The 20,235-nt window shown below is 41.1% G+C and overlaps 2 protein-coding genes and 1 long non-coding RNA gene across 10 annotated transcripts in view; 2 read left to right on the forward strand and 1 right to left on the reverse strand.

Moving 5' to 3' along the window:
- The window catches only part of LOC119018423, a 51,984-nt gene extending 44,631 nt beyond the window's left edge, over positions 1–7,353 (reverse strand). Inside the window, exons 1-2 of one of the 2 annotated variants that reach the window (XR_005074752.1) lie at positions 6,911–7,353; positions 6,645–6,807 (exon numbers count right to left, since the gene is read on the reverse strand). This is a non-coding gene — a long non-coding RNA (uncharacterized LOC119018423). Of the gene's footprint in view, positions 1–6,644; positions 6,811–6,910 lie in introns of both variants that reach the window. The other variant, XR_005074753.1, reaches the window with a different exon arrangement.
- Positions 7,354–9,042: 1,689 nt separating this feature from the next.
- LOC119018422 (akt interacting protein) lies at positions 9,043–16,159 on the forward strand. Of its 4 annotated transcripts, none has more exons than XM_037096077.1 (10): positions 9,043–9,244; positions 9,977–10,103; positions 11,318–11,526; positions 11,779–11,843; positions 12,108–12,208; positions 12,452–12,540; positions 13,351–13,449; positions 14,109–14,216; positions 14,346–14,406; positions 14,611–16,159. In XM_037096077.1, the coding sequence occupies exons 2-10, from the start codon at positions 10,056–10,058 to the stop codon at positions 14,716–14,718; spliced, it is 888 nt and encodes a 295-aa protein (XP_036951972.1). In that variant the 5' UTR covers positions 9,043–9,244; positions 9,977–10,055; the 3' UTR covers positions 14,719–16,159. The 4 variants fall into 4 exon arrangements, with proteins under 4 accessions (XP_036951972.1, XP_036951973.1, XP_036951970.1 ...); XM_037096078.1 differs by having other exon boundaries at positions 9,980–10,103; XM_037096075.1 differs by having other exon boundaries at positions 9,044–9,244; positions 11,315–11,526.
- Positions 16,160–17,399: 1,240 nt separating this feature from the next.
- Positions 17,400–20,235, forward strand: part of chd9 (chromodomain helicase DNA binding protein 9) — a 70,040-nt gene continuing 67,204 nt past the window's right edge. For 3 of the 4 annotated variants that reach the window (XM_037094348.1, XM_037094350.1, XM_037094351.1), the window contains exon 1: positions 18,255–18,528. The gene's annotated coding sequence lies outside the window, so the exon portion shown is untranslated. Of the gene's footprint in view, positions 17,583–18,254; positions 18,529–20,235 lie in introns of those variants that run through there. The other variant, XM_037094349.1, reaches the window with a different exon arrangement.

Genomic DNA, 20,235 nt, shown 5'->3' on the forward strand with positions numbered 1-20,235 from the left:
TACCATTTTGTGTTCCGACTTAATTTTAATAAGTTTGCAGATAAGGAAGCATAAGCAGGGACTTGAAAGGCAGATCGTGAGTCTCTGCAACACATTCATTCACCGCTTTGATTCATGAGAGGAAAGGGGGAAAATTGAAAAGAATGAAAGAACATGATCTTCTCAGAAGAAATAATAAATTTTGTGCTGAATTGAGATTATTTAAATATAATAAAAATATCCATATCGAACATTAATTTGAATTCAATATAGATGCTTGTATAATTGAATGCAATACTTTGCACAAATTAAAAAAAGGGGCCTTTCCGGAGGCTGCCGCTGCTGCTTATATTGAAAATGTTTTACTTGTGCGGTTTTGCTCGGGCTGAAATCCATTTCATAAACATGTTTTCTGCCATATGTATCTAATATATTAAATGGCCGGACTAACTTTGTTTGTGCATGACTCAGCTGAAATGATTGAGGATTTCTCAGCAGAGGCACATAAATATGATAAACAGTTCCTCAGTGTGTGTTTACTTTAATAATAATAATTTTAAAAAAATGATTACCTGTGTTGGTTCATAACAAATGGAACCTGAGTCGAAGTAATAACTTAAATGGGCTCAAAGATGCCAATAGTTAGAACAGCGCCGGAACTTTTGATCATTTTGTAAACGTCAGAAGGATTTCAATTCATTAACTGCGTGACCTCACCAGTGATCTCACTCTGAACACTGGGCCTAACTGGAACTCTGGATCTGCTCCTCCTCTGCTGTACTCGTGTTTTACCACAGTGAACTGTTTTTACTTAACCCCTCTCCGCCCACCACCACCACCCCCCCACCTTGCAGACTTATCACTTGTTTCCGGCAACTGCAGCCTCTTGTAAGTCAAATTGATTGAGTCGTCCTTGAACATCTGTTGTTCAGCCAAGCCTCAAAGGTAATCCCGCTAATGGCCCTCTAAGCTATCCACATAAACACACACATAAATAAAAATGTTTCCAAAGAGATTTGGTCATTGACTTGCCGCTAATCAATTCCGCAGCCGCATCTGTTGATGAAGGTTTCTGAAGTACAGAGCAAGATATATGTAGCGATCAATGCCTGGCACTACACCGGCCGGGCGATGAGTGACAGTCACAGCTCCACCGGGAGTCAACATTTACACACAGATGGACGGGCCCATTGGATGTCTTGGCAAAAGGCTGCTGTGTACACACACACACACAAACACATATACACACACACGCCGTTAAACACTGACCAACAGAATGTTGTCCATCAAGGACACAACAGGGAAAATTACGGGCTCGCGTGAAGCGGAGTCAGTAAAGTGAAGAAGTGGTGTTCCATAATTTGAGCTGCTGAGCTCTGGCACAGACTGATATGACTGCTGTTGGATGGACGCCACTTCAGAAAGTCAGTGTTTCAAGATTTTAGGAGGGAAAACTAGGGAAAGAGGGCTTTTCAAGTAGCCGGCCAGATACATATATTTTTTTTTTTAAATATTTTGACTGAGAACCTTTTGGTGCAGTGAGGATTTCACTACATATCCACAGGATGAACGACGTCAGTTTAACAAGGGGGGAAAAGATGAATACCAGAACTGAACAGCAGCATGGTTAAACTGAATATACAAACTGACCGTTAAAGGGGCACTATGTAGTTTTTTAGAGGAAATTTAAACTCATGAGGTAACGAGATAATAAAAAGAACACTTAGACATATTTTTTTCCCCCCCATAAGATTAATATTAAGATGGTCCTTTATTGATCCCCCTCGGGAGAAATTTGCAGGTAACACAACAGTACAGAGAGATATTGGAAAGAATGAAATAAATAATAATGAAAAACTATCAGAATAAAGACAAACGTACCATACAGAGTAACTGTCCTTGTAAACAAGCTGTTCTATATGGTCCCCAGGACACTGCTTGAAGCTGGGAAGGTGGCAGGGTCCGCCACGTATGAACAAAGTAAAATAGAATTAAGTTGTGTTGTCCTTTAAAGACAGTTTGTTTACTCAGTCAAAGAGTTTGTTTATATAGTTTGTTTATAAAACTATGTACTGCACGTTTAAAGGACAACAGCGTTTCATAATGTTTTGCTTTGTTTATAGGTGGCGGACCCTGCCAACCCTGCCACATTTTCTAGCTTTAACAGTGTTTTCTTCTGAGAACAGCTTGTTTATTCTCAGTTTGTATTATTACCTCATCAGTATCATAATACTGTAAATATGTTCCCAATTTATTTTCCAAAACTGCGTAGTGCTCCTTTAAACGGAGGCTGCGCTCACAGCAACAGCTGAAATAAGTGCGTCAAAATGTGTCTAGTGTTAATTATCGCCGCCCTCACCTGCGTTTGGCCTGTTACTCTTATCATGTGTCGTCATATAAATGATATTCACATCATTGCTGTTTTATCGACACGCTTCTGTCCGGTTCGGCTGAAGTGACCTGCAGCGTTGGCCTCTTACTTCTGAACGATGACAAACAGAAAAAGGACTGAAACATACCTACCGCTCTCTCTCGTGGGGAGACAGTCGGAAAATTCTCCAACACCTGGGCTTACAGCCGGAGAAATATCTGCATATGACAGACCAGACTGGGCTTTTTTGGATCACTCCTGCTGCCAAGCAATATTCATAAATTTAATTTCCAATCTGCTCTCCTTTTATTAGTTTGGGTGTTATTAAATGAGATTGCTTCATCTTATTATAATATACTTCCAGGGCCTGCGAATGTGGCTAGGAGCTGATATTCAAATTCAATAACATGGCCTGTACTTAGTGCATGGCACTAATAAATGCCAATGTGTGATGCATATGAAGACGGGGCTCAGCGTGGCAGTTCGCGGCGGGCAATAATAATGCTGCGAGTGTCCTTCAGAGGTGAGACATGCCTCTCTGCGCCCCTCTGCTCCGCCGCTCATATGCCTCAAGAAGCCCAGGTGACCTACATACAGAGATAGGCAGGATGGGAGCGCTGTGGAGAGGAGAGGCGGCTGTTCATATTTCAATGTATTTTATTAACTAGACGAGACAAATCCCCGCAGAATGTAGACACTGGCTTTGAAACCGTGAGTCAGAGAGAGGAGTAGAGTATGTAAAAATCCCAACTAGGCTGACCTTTGACCTCTCTGTCGGACGCCGGACGAGGCTGACCCGTCGGCGCCATCTCTGAACTGACATCTGTACTGTTTGGTGAAGGAGGAGGACAAACAAATGACCGAGGAGCTGCAGTACGTGTCAGTAGCTCGGTTGCAGTGTCTCACCTCTTGCCCTCCGCCGGGTTAAAACTTGACGCCTCTCCCTTTTCCTATTTTATCGCTGTAACCTGACAACTGCTCTTGCAAAGATTGCAGCTTAGGAAGCTTAGCTGCAGGAGCGAGTGACCTTTACTTTTATTATGAATATTTCTATTTCATCGTTATTATAGAGTGAAATCTATGCATATGATCAGCACATTGGATTTCTTTTTCATTAGTTGTGTAAAATGCCACTCAGTGAATGGAGGGGGCAGCCGGGGCTGCCAGCCAGATTACCCCACCTCCTCCCTCAAGCCTCCCCCACCGGAGGGATCTGACAATTGGAATTAATATGCGTGGAGCTTTCCCTCTCCATTTGTTGGCTGAGGTTTTCCAAGCAACTTTATCAGGGGTAACATTATCGAGAGCTTTGCCGAGAGCTTCTTCATCATGCTCACATCCGAGTCTGCCCAACACTTGTCACTGTCAATCACAAGGTGATAATACACAGATGATTCTCTCATTTGGTTTAATAAAATCTCCGGGCTTATTTGAACTGCAGTCATTACAGCAAATAATTGCCGCATTGAGGTTTTAGCCGGGCCGTAGCCTCAGGGATAAGGAAATACTATTGCTATATGAAGGATCTGGCTGGTGTTTTTTTTTTAACCTTTACTCCCCAGTTGTTCATATTTCTAAAATGAATATTACATTTGAATCTAGATTTGGCTTTCTTTATTCAAACTAACATTGTTATTACATATTATCTGGACACGGAGTCATCTTTTTTCACTTTTTTATGTCGCCGCTGTCAAGACAGGTTTCACCGGGGACTGCCAATTGTAATTCTTTACTGTCATTTAAACCAAATTGTGGATCTGAATCAGCGGGGCCTAAAACTCTCTGAAGAAATGGGCCGGCGGAGGGGAACATATTTCATCTTAAATTTGAATTCTGATGCCAGGCTGAAGGCGTGTAGCTGGAAAACGCTGCTGAAACCACAATATATATGCTTCAGACAGGAACAATAAGACAATAAAATATCCCTTTACATTGCAGATATACATGAGAAATATATATATATATATATATATATATATATATATATATATATATATATATATATATATATATATATATATATATATATATATATATATAAGGATCTGATGCTTTTCTATTGGAATATGTGTGTCAGAATTTCTGTAGCATCGGTCAATGTGAGGTCGCAGAAATCTTTACGACGCATATTTTCATCTTAAAAGAAAACATATGCTAAAGAAAGGCTGGGAAATAAAGTTTGAACAGTTGCAAATTATTTTCCTCAATAAAAGAAAATCCAGCTCCAAGGAGGTCACATATTCAATTAGTTAATCCAATCTCCACACTTTAATTACATTCATTAGTATATTTGTTTGACCAAACAAGGTCACAATAGTTGATTAGATCAAGAATCCATAGCAAAGACAAAAAACTCATTACGAAAGCAGTGGTGTGGATATTTGCACCCTTGTTTGTGTCAGACAGTTTATCTCAATGTCGATGAAGGCAAAGCAGGCATAAACTTATTTGTTCTCAGGTGGTCTTTGATTTGTACATGTCAGAGGAGCCATGGTGACCTTGCATTGCCGGCTGCCCCAATAAAGAGGCGGGACACTAATTACCTTTGTCAGTGGAGTGTACTTGGGACAATATACAATCAGATAACAATAATGGAGTCAATAATTTGTATTTACTCTGAAACTTGGACAATGTCATTTCTCCCAATTAATGCAGCCACCCATGCATTAAATTAGTTTTTTTTCCCCCCCTCACCCAGAAAAATAATTAGGGGTAATTGTTAGGAAATCAATCAATCAGCAGAGTGAACTGCCAATGAAGCATGGTCCAAACTAAAGGAAACGTGGGACACAGATGGCTTGGATGCGTCTTAACCCTCGAGGGACTTTTGCTGTGCAGTACACTGAAACATTCAAATTAAGGCAATGGAGGAAGTGTGCGTTTTAAGTGTGTATTATTTTTCATGTTTATCAAAGTGTGCTGAAGTGCTTTCATGGGACTGTCTGTTAACTTCTGTAAAAATTGAACAGATCGGGTGAGAAGACGCAATATATATATTGAACAAATACAGAAGACTGACTTCTCTCACTATGGGAAAGCTTGTTTTAACCTTTGGAACACACAGAAAGGATCCAGCTATATTAATATTTGTTGACAACCATGATAACATTAACATCTAAATATTCATTGATTTGTTCAGTATTATTTTCAAGACACTTACATGCCTAGGCCCTTGTATTATAGAAGAAAGTTGACATTTCATATATTGTTTGACATGAAGTGCTCTATCCATATGTGCAAGCTGAATGCTTCTTTCGGAAAAGGTTATGTGACCTTTGTTCATGTTCCTGATGGTGGTAAACATGTTAACCAATAACTGACCACATAATCGAAAAGTTATGAGTTATGAACAGTTTCATCATGTCGAGATTATTACCAACAATCACCAGTTTCATCACAACACAATATTATGTCAATTATTTGGACAACAGTGTGATAAATGTGGATATTAGGTCCAATGAGATTTTGATTCATTTCAAGGGCCTGTGATTGATTTTAGATATCACTGCCCATTTAACAATTATTTACAGAAGAAGCTGCCAACTCCTTTTCTGCTTTAGGCCATTATGAAAAAAAACACAAATCACTAAATAATTATAACCAGCCAACATTTAACATAGGCAGAAAGTATGTATAAAGACATGACTCAATGATAACTGTCAAGGAGAGTTTAAGCATTTGGTTGTCGCTCTCACATCCTGCTTGGAGAAAACAACTGCAGGACTTGACCTTAAAACACCTACTTGTTCAAACCTTGGATTAGCCTGTTATAATTTTTGCAACATTGTGTGTTATTCATCGCAAAGACACTGACAAGGTAAGTGTACTGTCAGTTTTTCAGACAAGGGTTTAAAAAAACAGCTAAAGAGTTTGACGTCAACCTGAGTTATTTGTATTGTGTTGATATTCAATGACAGCCATTCACTGCTCAATGATTCACGCTGAGTGTTAGAGGGCTGCTCAACAAGAAGGCAGAGGACAGAGGAGGATTGTAACTAACTGAACTACGTCAGCACACATTCATCACTTTTGATTGCACAATGTTTTTGTTCTCTTGTTTTCACATTTTTAGTATAAATTTGATAAAAATGTAAGTTACTTGTTTGGTCACAAAAGTTGCCTACTCTGAAAGGTGACACATTCTGAAACATTAAACATTTTATTATTAGGACCTGAGCACCATCAGTGCGAGGACGCCATTGTTTCTGTAAGTTAAAAAGGTTGGTCTGGCCAGGTAACACAATATAGAAAATTATGGAGGGTGGCAAAGGAAAAAGCCGAAGCTGAGGATTACCAGTGGAGAGGTGGATCACCGGGAGTGAGGTATCCAGGAGAGAGTCACCACAATCACACGTGCACACATGTGGAGGATCACACCAGGGGTCGACAACACAGCATACAGGAAGGGGACACCACCACCACCGGGAGACACCAACACCTCCACCTTAGGCTCTCAGCTTCTAGGACGGAAAGGGAACAAGGCAATTAGGGAGACAGAAAAAACAACATTGCACTGAGTAATAATAATAAATTCAATTCATATAGCACCATTCAGGGTACCCAAGAATTATGAACTAACTGGCGTCCGGAGGCCCCGTGCACACAGCAACGGCAGAGCAGTGACCATCCAACATCGCCGTGAGCCGGGGGAGACCACAGCAGCAGAGGAGAGTGACAAAGGAGCCAGGCGGTGAATAACCTCGAGGTTGTGGTGAAGGGAAGACCAACAGAGCAGTGATGGACACATCAGATTATTGAGTACATCAGTTTGAAAGTTAGCGTTGCTGGCCTAACAGCTGACCGGCAGAGAAAGGTGAGTCCATGGAGTCAATTGTTCAGGTGTGCAGCCTTCAAAATTAGTAGCACAGCCCCAGAGCTTGTAGGGAGCCTGAAGTGTCACCTGTAATTTACACATTTGGCTGATACATCTGCAGTGTCCTGATGGTCACTGTTTGTTTCTCCAGAGGAAGACTTCTTGACAGATTTTACAGAGGAGCAACAGAAAGCACCTGGAATTGAAACATAATCGTATGGTTGGTGCATGTCCCAGGACAGGAAGTCTCTGCAGCTGGTGATCGGTCCATCTACAAGAAGACTTTCAAGTGGGAATAACCCACAGAAGCGCCCATGTTGACTTCAAGCCTGAATGTCTAGAAGGAAAGCGGAAAGTAACAGTTTTTCTAACTCGCTGTCGTTCCCTCATCAGTCTCGATCTACATCAATGCATTCAGCAACTCCTGTCGCTCTGACTGTTTTTTTATTTTTATATTAATAAAGCCATAAGATCCTTTAAAATATTAATGTTCTCCATCTTTGTTTTACTGAGTAAGTATTCTGTAGTAAATGAATTCGACTAAGTTCTACAAAGGAGTCAGTCTGATATCTATGGCTGGCAACTCATTGAGTCTCATATGGAGGACCACAGCTGTCACAGAAATAGTAATAATGCATTTAATGAATACATTATTATTACATTACAATAAAAACAGGTATTAACAAATATATGGGTTGTCTTTGTCACCCTTTTGCAGAATGCTGTCTGGCCCTGGGTTTCACATAAATCTGTCCTATCATACTAACAGCTCTGCAGAGTGACTAAACCTGTCCGTAACATCACTGCTACAATGACACTTGCAGAATAGAACAAAAATGTTGTTAAGCAGTCTCGTATCACGTAAGAACAATTACATTAATCTTGAAATTTAAACATAATTTGGGATTTTTATAGAACAATAAGATGTAATTTAATGCAATGAAGTGAAATTCTAAGTCTGCAGACCTGTGTGTTAAATTCATTATTCAAAACAGCTGTAAATTGCTGGAAAAGCTTGAAAATGCACCTTGAGAATGCTTGAAAATCAAAAGTGACAAGTCGCGTGCCTCTCAAATGAAATGTCACATATCAGTTTATAAAACATGAGCCTACAGTGGCGCTCACACTAACCCACACCACATGTTACATTAATGTTTTGTGTTATAGCAAAATATTTTATATCTCAGCTTTTAAGGACAACACATCATTATTTTTCTGTAACATATTGCACAACAACATCTGTATTTAATGTGGGACTTCCAAACAAAACTATACAGATTTTGTAGAACTTGGTTTGCTCACATGTATGTTATTAACAGCGAGGAGTGACTGTAGTGCTTCGGCACGTTTTGAAGGGCTGCTTTGAGTTGTACATGCCACCAGATGTCGCTGTGTTCACCAATCTGAAGCTGCAATTTGTTTTTTTGTTTTTTTGGGCACAGATAGAAGGAAACGATCAAGGCTTCATCTTCTGAGCCATCTTATCAGATTACATGCAGCTTCCTCTGCAACCACAAAATAATGTCTAATATTTTGTTCACAGTGGCTCATGCAGTAGTACTAAACTAGACCTGTAACTTTAATGTGCAGTTACCCTTTAATGGAGCCATTATGCATGTTATTAGCGCCACCTGTGCTCTTTCAAGGCAAAATGTCTGCTGTGAAAAACAGCTTCCTCTTTTTACCTTTTAGGCTGTGGCGACGATAAAAAACTGTGGAGAACACCAACAGAGCAGCTGTACATACGTTTGATTGACAGCAAGCCATGTTTACATCAGCACTTTTTTCTCACTGAAATGCTCTTTTCCTTGTCACGTGACGGAGCCGCCAGCAAATCGACTGCGAGAACGTTTATCCCTTGGACCAATGAGAACCCGCGCTTTGCACAACGAAACGCCCCTCAATTAGGGTTAGATTGAACTCCGGTTTCTGTCAAATTATTTAGCTAGCCAGCGGTAGCCCGTTAGCCGAGATGACTCCAAAAGGAAAGGCGAACAGCTGAGCAGCTTGTGCGAAAATTGAACCCGGAGACACGCTAACATCTCTGTTACAGCGAATTTCACAGCTCTCTAGCCAATACGGTGAGTTAAATCACAGCGCTTACCTACACTAACGGCTAACGTTTGAGAAATAGTCAAGTTCTGTACAACACAAAAAGGTAGCATTGTAAGCTAATGCTATAGCAAAACAACATTAAGTGTGTCCAGGAAAGCAAGTGAGACAACGACAGCTTGCAGACAATAACATTAATAATCTCAGACATCGGAAGAGTGTTTAGTCAGATTTCCAACTGCAAGCTAAGGTTAAATCACTGTCCACCTATTGTGGGTGCATAACGTTTGCTAACGCAACGTTAGCACGGTATCCTCAGGTTGCTGTGAATGACACTTTAACTTGACATGCCACGATATTAATAGTAAAGTTAAATAGCTGAGTTGATCAGTTAACGTTACTACCATCAGTTGTTAGACAAAGACTTATTCGAGGTCTTCGGTACTACTGGCAGTTAAAGCTAGCACACTCCCTTTAACAGCCGAGTTAGTACGAAGCTAACGTTGTGCTAACTTAACCCAAACAATCCCTTATTTTAAATCACCCCGGAGTTTCGGCTGTCTCTTTTGTATCTTACTTTGTCTGCGCGATATTTAAAGACAACTGTCAAGTTTCGACGATATACAGCTGTAGTGTTAGCCAGACAATATAAGATCAGCATTACACGTTAGATTGCGTGTAGGTTTCAAGTTGTTTGTGTGCGTGTCTGAGCTGAACTACAGCACCAGTCGTTTGTTTCATGTGTTTTCTTTCCATCGCAGCAGCGGATGGCCCCGACAGCACTTGTCGTGGGACCTACATAAGAAAAGAGGGACACCAATCCGAACCTCTGGATGAGTAATGAACCTTAACCCCTTCTGGAGCATGTCTGCCAATACAAGTCGTAAGGTAAACACATTGATAACATGCTCAGTAATACAACTGAAGGATGTAAAGAGGCATCAACGTGGAGTGTTAGCTGGTAGATCGCACTGTGCAAGTATGTGAAATCTGCTGGGCATGGTAGTCCTGGTATGTACTTTAGAGAGCTGGACATTAGACTCATTCAACGACTTTACAGCCCAGTTATGGTGCCAAACATGCAAATGAGAGCCAACACATTCAAATTGTTTTATTTATGAAACCATGATGTACATATCCATCAAAATTAAACCCACGTTATCTTTCACAGATAACCATATACATTGATCTTAAGTTGGCTTGAATGTAAAGGTTGTACACAACTATCTTTGAGACCTTGCTACCTTTTTTTTTTTTTTCAGTTTAATACTTGGTTCTGATATTGTGCCGCTAGCTTGTATAAGTTGGGTCTAAAGTCCTACACCTGTTCCCACTTGTATTCGGTTTTCTAGGAATCTCGTTATACTGGAATTGTTAATACTCCAGTACTCCAGGGTGTAGTCCCCTGCTTGTTTTTGGATATGGAATTCCCATATGAAATTGGCCAGTTTGTTCAAATTTGTATGACTAGAATCTCAGTGTGGATACTGTAAAGTGTTACTGGTGTCGGTGGTTTAGGACATTGATTGAATATTCACCAGCCAAGGGGTAGGGGAAGTACATTTCAGCATGCTGATGCAACTTTGGTGAGGTAGGGAGGGGACAAGCAATGTACCTTGAGCATGGGTGTGATTGTTTTCCTGCCTAGTCAGAGAAACATTCTGTAGTCAAGTCTGAGTTCAAACAATGAGAAATCTAGATCTTTAGTGCACTATTCACGTCGGTATTCCTAGCATACTTGAATGCGTCATCGGCAGCATTTGTGTGGCTTCTTGATGCATTCCTACTGTATCTACATTTATCATTCTGATAAGCAACAGTATAGCTGTACTTTAGGGCACTTGCTCTTGTCTAGACACTGCTTCCTGATAAACTGCAAACCAGATGGGCAGTGTAACTTGAGAGATTGGTCAAAGCATATGGTCACTGCCCTGGGCCATTGGGTCTACTCTTGACTGGGCAAAATGGCTCATAAAGAGTAGCCTTCTCTTATCTGGCTCTCCCAACACTCTACAACAGCCTGTTCTTTCACATAGCCAATTTTATTGTTTTTACAGTTGATGTGTGTTGAGATTCCTGTTATTTCTCACACTTAACAGCAGAGATCTGACAACGAAGAACAGAGCGGGCATGGGGAGCAGAGAGCTAGCCCAGCTCGTCTGCCTTTTGGCAAAAAGCAGCTTCCACCCATTCCGAAGAATGCAGCCCCCATTACCAAGCCTGTGACAACGGGCACGCCAGCCCAGTCGGCCAATGGCACACACGCCTCTTATGGCCCCTTTTATTTGGAGTACTCTCTGCTGGCTGAGTTGTAAGTATTACTCCAGTATCCGATTTAAAAGTTTCATTTTGAATCCCCTGGCACATTGTCTTCTTTCAAGTTTAAACTTGAGGTTACTTTTAAAAATGTTTGTAGCACCTGCTTTTATATATGCACATATTTATTCTTTATTTAATTAGGTTTGAATTATTCCTTTAATTTGGTACCTTTTTATAAGAAAATAAGTTTCATGCATGTTTTCTCCATTTTCAACTGATCTTCTTCTTACCATGTGACCTGCAGCACACTAGTGATTAAGCAGAAACTCCCTGGAATTTATGTCCAGCCATCCTACAAGTCTGCACTAAGTAAGGACCCTCTTTTTGAAGATGCATATTTCATCTATACAATAATAAAATGTGGCTACTCATTGATTCCTTTTTGAATCCTCAACATCTACTTGCGAAAAACAGATGCAAATAAAGGTGTAATGTTTTGGTTATTATTCTAAAGGTTTCAGTTTCTGAACTGTTACTGTTAACTGTGCATTTACACTGCCTGGTGCAGCATGGTTCATACTTGTGTTGATAGAAGTAAAGGTTCTAAAGTGTCATATGTCTCCCTCTGTTTAGTGTGGTTTGGAGTCATATTCATCAGACATGGCTTGTACCAAGATGGAGTCTTCAAATTCACTGTGTATATTCCAGATAACTATCCAGATGGAGAGTGTCCAGTAAGTACAATGTCCCTGTTTGACAAGTTATATTTTTCCCCTTTTCGACCCTTCACATAAAAACAAAAAGCTTGGAGTGTGCTTTAACTCTCAGTATTTATGCTTATCGTCAAGTTTTGTAAGGTCATAGGCAATAAAAAAACATTTTGTCATGATTTTCCAGGCCTGTAACAGTTTGGGGAAAAAGGTCCATTAAAAAGTCACAAAACATTCTCCTCCTCTCTTTCTTGTGCTTTGTTTCAGAAACTAGTGTTTGACATCCCAGTCTTCCATCCTCTTGTTGACCCTGTGTCTGGAGAGCTTGATGTCAGAAGAGCTTTTACCAAATGGAGGTATGCAGTTGGCTTTAAAGCTTATGCACTGTGTTGTCCTGTTCACCTTTTTCAAGAGTGAATATTTAAGTTAAAATTAAAATCTGGTCTGGAAAGTCTTTTGGAATAAATGGCATGAGTCTGAAAGGAAAACACTTTAAGAAGAAAATTGTAAAAACACATTAAAGGAGCACTTTGTAGTTTTGGAGAAGAAACTCGAACTCTGAATTTTGGTATTTACAATATTAATGAGGTAATAATACAAAGTACAAAATACAAGTACATTTTTTTTCAATAACTTAATAAACAAGCTGTTCTCAGAGGAAAATAAAGTCCCCAGAACACTGTATAAAGCTCGAAAGTTGGCAGGGTCTGCCACATATAAACATGGTTAGAAGGTATGAAATTGTTTTGTCCCTTTTTTAAGGTCAGTTAGTTTATTGAGTTTATTCAGTCATGGAAATTTTAAGAAAGTTTGTTTTATGTAGTTGGTGAAGGCATAAAATAAAAATCTGTCAACTGTCTTTCTCTTCTGATAACAATTTCTTCCCAAAACTACAAAGTGCACTTTTAAATATGCTGTTGAAATCGTAGGGACAACATGTCCACCTAATTTAATTTCTAGCAAACGTCATTACACAAAATAGAGTTATACATGTAACTCAAATCCTGTGATGGAAGGTTGTTCACGTTTAGTGGCAGTCAAGGAAATAAAGAATATTCTTCTGGGTCTTCTTAGTTTTCTGTAGTGATTTCATGTACCTATATTCCAGACAAAAAGAATGAATGATGTTCTCCACTCCGTTTTCCTTTTTGTTGTGCTTTTGATAGACGGAATCACAACCACATCTGGCAAGTCCTGATGTACGCACGCACAATTTTCTACAAGATCAATACCGTGGAACCACTCAATCCAGAGGCTGCTGTACTGTGAGTGCCTGAGCCTCCTCTCGGTTGTTTTTACCACAAAATGCTATTACCAACTAACAAGAATATTACCACACATTTTCCTATAGTACATACATATTTGCAGCCTTTCTGTGTGTTTGCCTGAACATATGTATTAAAAAGCCTTTAATAAATTCAAACAATTAATTTTAATATTAACTGATTATAATGACTGCACTATTGTATCAATTGTGTCTGAAAGCCAACATGCACCAACCATTATTTGTCATTAATTATACATGTGTTTTTTTCTGGCTATGAAATATGAAATGTCTGCTGTGAAGGAGGCATATTGTTAATGGCATAAATGATAAATTAGGCAGGCAAAATGCATCACATCACAATTTATCAGAAAATGAATCAGAATTATGATGAATCTTGTGCACAAAATGAAATGTTGTACTTATAATCTTTAAAAAAAAAAAAAAAAAAAAAGTGATCAGGAAGATTCATCCTGGCTGCCTGCTGCTTTATATCATGGAGCTCTATTTTTCTCTCAGCACTTTACATTGAACAGCCATATGCTCGTCTTTTAAGCACCTTCATACCAAAAAGATTTGGGTTTGTTTTAAGCTTGTGTTGTAACCCACGTCTCACTTGTGCCGTAAAGAAAACCGTTCTTTTTTTTTTTTCCCTTTCAGATATGATAAGGACGTCCATTTGTTCAAAAGCAAAGTGGTGGATAGTGTCAAACTATGCAACAGTCATCTTTTTGACCAGCCCAAGATAGATGATCCCTACGCAATAAGGTTGGTGAACGGTCCCTGCTTTTAACATTCTTGAACACAAAAAAAAAAATACACCCTATAATCCTGCAAGTGTGACGAAAGCTGCTGTCTTGTCTCACACTCGCATTGCCTCTGTTATCCATTTGATAGCTTTTCTCCATGGAACCCAGCTGTTCATGACGAAGCAAAAGAGCGGATGTTCACATACAAAGTAAGTTTTTTTAAAAAAAATGTAAAAAACATACAAGTTTTTCATCTCTGATTGTTTATGAGCAGGAGAGTGCAGACTATTGCACTTCTCCTGCCAGAATTAAAGCCCAAAGATTTTGGTTGAGCCAGAATGATAGCTGTGTGCATTACCATTGGTCGAGCTGTTCCTGTTACGCAACTGCTAATTTGCCTTTTGTTGCCGTAGAGACGGCCTGAGGATCACCACAAGGGAACGCAGGTGTCAGGGTTGTCTTGGGTGAAGCCCGGGTCGACGCAGCCCTTCAGTAAAGACGACGGCTCTCCCCAAAGCTGAACCTGCAGTGTCGCCACAGCAGCCACTAGAGGGAGGCACACGCTTCAGATGCCACGCCGCTGGCTTACCTCAGCTGTTGACGTGAACTGGATCCTTGAAACATTTGGGAGAACTATATATATTAAATCTCCATGTTATCGCTCAGCTTTAAAAGCTTCGTAGGCATCTCCTCAAACAGCTTTAGAATAAGGAAAAAGTGTGTATCATATGTAAATCGACGATGACAACTGGATGTCTCGGCAACATCATCTAGGCTGTGTTGCAATCAAAGAGCTTTCTCATTTAGATTTTTCGGATCCATGCACATGTTTGGGCTAGGTGATAGAACATACTGTCCCAAAAGGAGCTGAGAAGTATGAGCAAAGCAATTTGTGTTCATACGGTAAGTATAGTGGAATACACAAACTATACCACTTGTTGAAATTGGCTCAGGACTGTTCATTTGTCACAATTGGAATGTTGTCAGTCGCCGCTGTGTGAGCGACACATCCTATCCCCCCCTTTCATCACCTAATTTGATTGACATGTTTTTATTTTTGTTCCGTTGGAAAATGATTTCTTTTTAATTCCACTGTGTAAACTATTGTCTTACATAGTTCCTAATATATAAGTATATATAAATATAAAGCAGAGCAAGTACGGTTTTAAACGAGAAGCTAAATAAGTAAGCTCGTATTTTATGTTGTCTGATTTTAAATCATTTTGAATGTCTTATGTACCGTTCGGTTTATTAAAGGTTTGATGTGTAAATATTGGATGCCGTGCTAAGCTTTGACTTTGAGAGAGGTTTCCACATCAGTGCTTGGATTTTCTGATTGTTTTTGGTTTTCTTAGCTTTCTTTACAAATGTTACTTAAGCTCCCTTTTTACAAGTGTTTTTTTTTTTTTTTCTTCATAAAGAAATGCAGGAATCCTACATAGATCTGAAGGAAACTCAGAAATTTATTTTGATAAGATTTAGTTATTAAGTAGTTTCAGAGCAGCACAGAACGGAGTTAAATTCCACGACACGAAGAAACACATTCATGTTGTGTCAGACAAATGTAACGTTGTGACCTCTGTGATGTCTTCATCTGCAGAGGGCTCTGGATTAATTGAAAAAATAATATTGCCTCGCAGCTTTCAATCTGCAAATATCATCAAAGGATGTGTGTCTGAAAATCCCAGAATTAAATTACTGTATTAGAATATCATACACGATGCTGAAAAAACATGTTAGATCTATTTATAGCTCTTGTGAAAGACTAGGGCGTAAAGAAAATCTCAGTGTACTTGACACGCTGCCATTCGGGCTGCCGGCATCTTCAAACGTGTGAGTTCTTATGTGTTCTGTGAGGAACCCATTCCTGCTCCGGTTTGTGAAAGAACACTACTGCATAGATGACACTAAGATTTAAATGGCTTTTTCTCTGAAATAAATAAAATGATCCCAAAAACTTGAGTCATGATTTGGAGTTTTTTTTTGTGTGTGTGTGTGTATGTTTTTGTTTTCGCACCTTGGGGATGATCGTTTCAGTGAATTGTGGCTGAAGTCAAATTGATTTTAGTTGATTTTAATTGCACGTCTAGTCTTACAGATCTTTTCTCTCCCATGGTTCTCTATAAATGGCTTTGGCTTGCTGTCATATAGCTGGGGGGGGAAATGATTATTCTCAAGGTAAATAGTGTTGAAGTTCTGCATGGGTGGAGTGTTTGCTCTTAAACAATTGCACCAGCTACTAATGGTTTGGGTTTTTACTGCACACATCCATGTTCCACATGTTCCTATTGTGAAGACTACTGTACATACTCTGTAATACATTAACAGAATGGTATTCTTGTACAAGTCCTCTTGGTTACATTTATTTATAATTGTTTTTTATTACTGGGATACTTTAGGAGGCTTTTGGGGTCCATGAATGGACTTTTCTACAGGCGCCGGGGGTTCCAAAGTGTCTGAAGTGACTTAACAAAATGACCACAGAGAGAATGAAAATGTTTACAGTGACACAAAACGATTACTTAAGACAGAAAAGTGGCACAAAAAAAAAAAACTACGGAGCCTCCAAATCACTACCAGGAGACCTAAAAGAGAAAGAGAACAACTACAAAGGGACTCACACCTTTCACAAAGAAAAGCTACAGAACTACAAAGGCACTCAAAACTATCACAAAGAGACAATGAAGAGATACCAGGGCCTCTTTTGATCTTGGTGACCTACAAAGGACGGATGAAGGGGCCTTTTATGTTTGCGCCCAGGGGGCCCCTTGTCTCCTAATCCGAATATACTGGGGTCACTGTGAAACATTACAGTGGTCTTATCGTGCTCTTCTACCCAATGAGATCAGAAATGCCACAAATTGTGTAAAAATCGATATGAGCACAGTATCGGAGACAGCCACCAGAGGTCGACGTGTACCCGCGCGTGGAGAGCCGCTCTCTCCGCGCTCCTGTCACGTTTGCATTGAGGAGCGACTCCGGTGCGTGTGCGAAAGTGAAACCTCTCCGGATTGGCTCTGGCTCGGACGCGGCCATCTTATGCACTCTGTCAACACGGGGACTTTAGACGCGAATCCGTCACTTAATCAGCCGCTCTCCGGTGCTGTGCGGGGGCGCCACCGCACCAAAGGCACGCGCGCCGGGGGACCGGATTTTAATTTTCACACGCAGGGGTGAAATTGTGCCAAATTGTCGGCGGTCCAATCAGAGAGGAGGTCACTAATATGCAAATGCGGTGTTATCACAGTCACGTCAGCAGCAGCGGGTAGGAGCCGCTGTGCCGTGGTCGCCAGCAGGAGTACAACTAAACAACACAGTCCCAACTTCGCCGATAACACTCTCCTTACGTTGACGCACCGGAGTTGCGCTTTTGGGTTCATTTCAGGTAAGAAATAACACCTTCTTCTGTAGATGTTTTTCGTGAATTTTGGAGCGGTCGGGTTGGGTTTAATTCAGGCGAGGAGCTGTCAAATTGGTGACAGTCGGTCAGTGGGGCTCGCCTCAGCTGTCTGATGACACACCGCCTTGCTGAGTGTGTATCTTCCCGGCAGACAGAACGCTGTTCACTTGCCAAACTTGCTCGCTGTTTTTTATTTATTTATTTATTTTTATTTACTTTTTCCCCAGTAAGTTAGCGTAATATGAAAACAATAAATCCGTCGTACTTTTCTCAGAGTTTGCCGGGTTGAATGAAAAATACGAAAATACGCGTGTCTCCAAAGTACCCCTCGCTTTCCGTTAGGGTTTTTTTTTTTTTTCTTGGTCTCGATGGTCCTGAACTGACAGCGACAACCTGGGCCGGGGCTCAGCTCGCAAGCGCACTTCTTTATTAATGTGGACGCGGCACCTTGCGAGCGGTGCCAAAACGCCGGCGGCTTTTATTGGGGAAAAGAAAACGAAACTCGCCTGGAGATAACAAACAAGTTGCACTATCGCGGACACCATCGCTGTCGACATCTCTCCATCCATCTCCGGCCACCTCCCCCCCCTCCACCACCACCACCTCCACCTCCTCCTCCCCCTCCCCCTCCTCCTCTTCTTCTTCCTCGCGTCACGACACCTCTTGAATCCTGTGGCTTCCAAAGTGGAGGCTCGGCTCGGCTCGGAGCACGTGTCTACCCCGTCTCGACACCCGCCGGGTTAGCAATTTTAACCCCCCGAATATCAGATGTCCCACGTGTGCTCATTTGGTTTCCACTTGGCGAGCGGTTGCGCTTAAAAGTAGCGCAACACATTGCCGCCTCGCCGGCTTTTATCAGCCGCCGCGCTCAGGGTTAGGCGCTGGAGCCATTGCTGCGGTGGAGATGAAGAGGATGCTGCCGACTTCAGAGGTGAGCCCGGCGTCTCTTTTGTTTGTCTTCAATCAAAGCCTTGAACGCACCGCGCTCATGTAACATCTAAAAACACTGTAAGGCTCACGCGTGAAAAAAAAACAACATTAAACGCGTCTTCAGTCGCAACAGTTACTTTGACAAACTTTGACGCGTTGCCGTCTTCACGCCACCCGGCCGCAGTTCTGACGCTCCTCCAGCTACAAGTTGTTGCGGTCTGATCTGAACGGCGTTTCGACCGAGCCTCGCCAGAAGTGGCCATTTGCATGACATCAGTCCCGGGATTCAATGGCGACCTCGGGACCTCAGTTACGCACGAGCTTCTTGTTGACATTTAGGCATGAAGTTGCACGTGTCTGGACGGTGCTCACAGCGTCATGGTTATGAAGGAAACAGCTGGCAGGCGACGGAGGTTTCAGGGTTGTGTTGGAAGGGGGGGGACCGGTCTTTGTGCCTCAGGGCCAGATTAGAGGTGTTGTTCAAAGGCTAGCAGCGCCTTGGCTAGCAGGATCTGGAATATGCTGCAGGGATCCATGGCACACTGGGAAGAAGATCTAATTTCTTTCAAAGATGCTTCATGATACACTTCAGTTGTCATATTTGATGTTTTTTTTTTTTTTTCTTAGGGAGGTGGCTGTAGCTCAGGAGATAGAGCGGGTCAGGTCTGGTTCGAATCCATGACTCCACCGGATGCATATCGAAGCATCCTTGAGCAAGATACTGAACCCACAAACCGTTCCTGATGAGCAGTTGGCACCTTGCATGGCAGCCTCTGCCATCAGAGTATGAATGGGTGAATGTGACACGTGTTGCAAAGCGCTGTGAGCGGTCTGTAGACTGAAAAATACACTATAGAAATGGAAGTCCATTTGTCTTGAATGGACTCCTTAACTCGTCTCAGCTTTCAGCTTGTGTCCAACTGTATCTCAAGCTTACTTTGAATTCTATAGACAAAAGGATATCAGCTGGAAATGATTTCAGCTCATACAAATCAGCAGGATTTTCAACACCCACTTTTTTTTTTCTGTGTTCGTTAACCGAAGTACCACTAGCACCTCATATATCGTCTTTTGTTTGGCACGAACCCAGTAGTGTCATCTGAAATGATTAGTTCCCATCTTGCCTGAGTATCACTATCATAAGAAAGTGCTAGTAGAGTGCATGGGGGACTGATGTTGATGTGATGCATGATGTTGTGGCACTTCTCCTGTTCTCTGCCAAACAAGCATGTTTTATTACATGTGGAAAATTAGAGTATTTCTGCAGAGCTAAAACATTTCATGAAAACACTTATTGTGACACATTTTACCTCTTAAAAAGATTATTTTGCGAGTAATTGTTTCGGCTCTGTTAGATACTTTAAAATTTCTTTTTTTGTGGTAGGAGAAAGTCTAATTAACTTGTCAGTACGACTCGGAAAAGACACAGTTTTCTTGCACATTTTGCTCCTCATGCAGTGTGGTCTCCTCCCTCTTTTACCTGTGGTCTACAGTTCCTTCTTGCATCATGCTTGATGGATATGTTTCTGAGCTGTTCCTCACTCGCGCGTGTCCCTCCACAAGCAGCTTTTACGTGGAGTGTACCTTTTTGATAATTATCAATAAATATGACAATGCAATTTTCCTTTAACCCCGTCAGAAGAGCGAGTGAGACGGGTAGACAAGAAAAAGCGTGCACAGGAAAAATAAACTGCCCTTGGCCTGTCCT

Source organism: Acanthopagrus latus, chromosome 4 (assembly GCF_904848185.1).
Source record: "Acanthopagrus latus isolate v.2019 chromosome 4, fAcaLat1.1, whole genome shotgun sequence".
NCBI classification, from domain to species: domain Eukaryota; kingdom Metazoa; phylum Chordata; class Actinopteri; order Spariformes; family Sparidae; genus Acanthopagrus; species Acanthopagrus latus.

What these genes read in the sequence shown, in the direction of transcription:
- LOC119018422 (XM_037096075.1), top strand. Translation starts at nt 10,056, where the DNA reads ATGAACCTTAACCCCTTCTGGAGCATGTCTGCCAATACAAGTCGTAAG. An exon ending in CTGCCAATACAAGTCGTAAG is followed by an intron (nt 10,104 to 11,314) that starts GTAAACACATTG and finishes CACACTTAACAG; the next exon opens with CAGAGATCTGACAACGAAGA. An exon ending in ATCCTACAAGTCTGCACTAA is followed by an intron (nt 11,844 to 12,107) that starts GTAAGGACCCTC and finishes CCCTCTGTTTAG; the next exon opens with TGTGGTTTGGAGTCATATTC.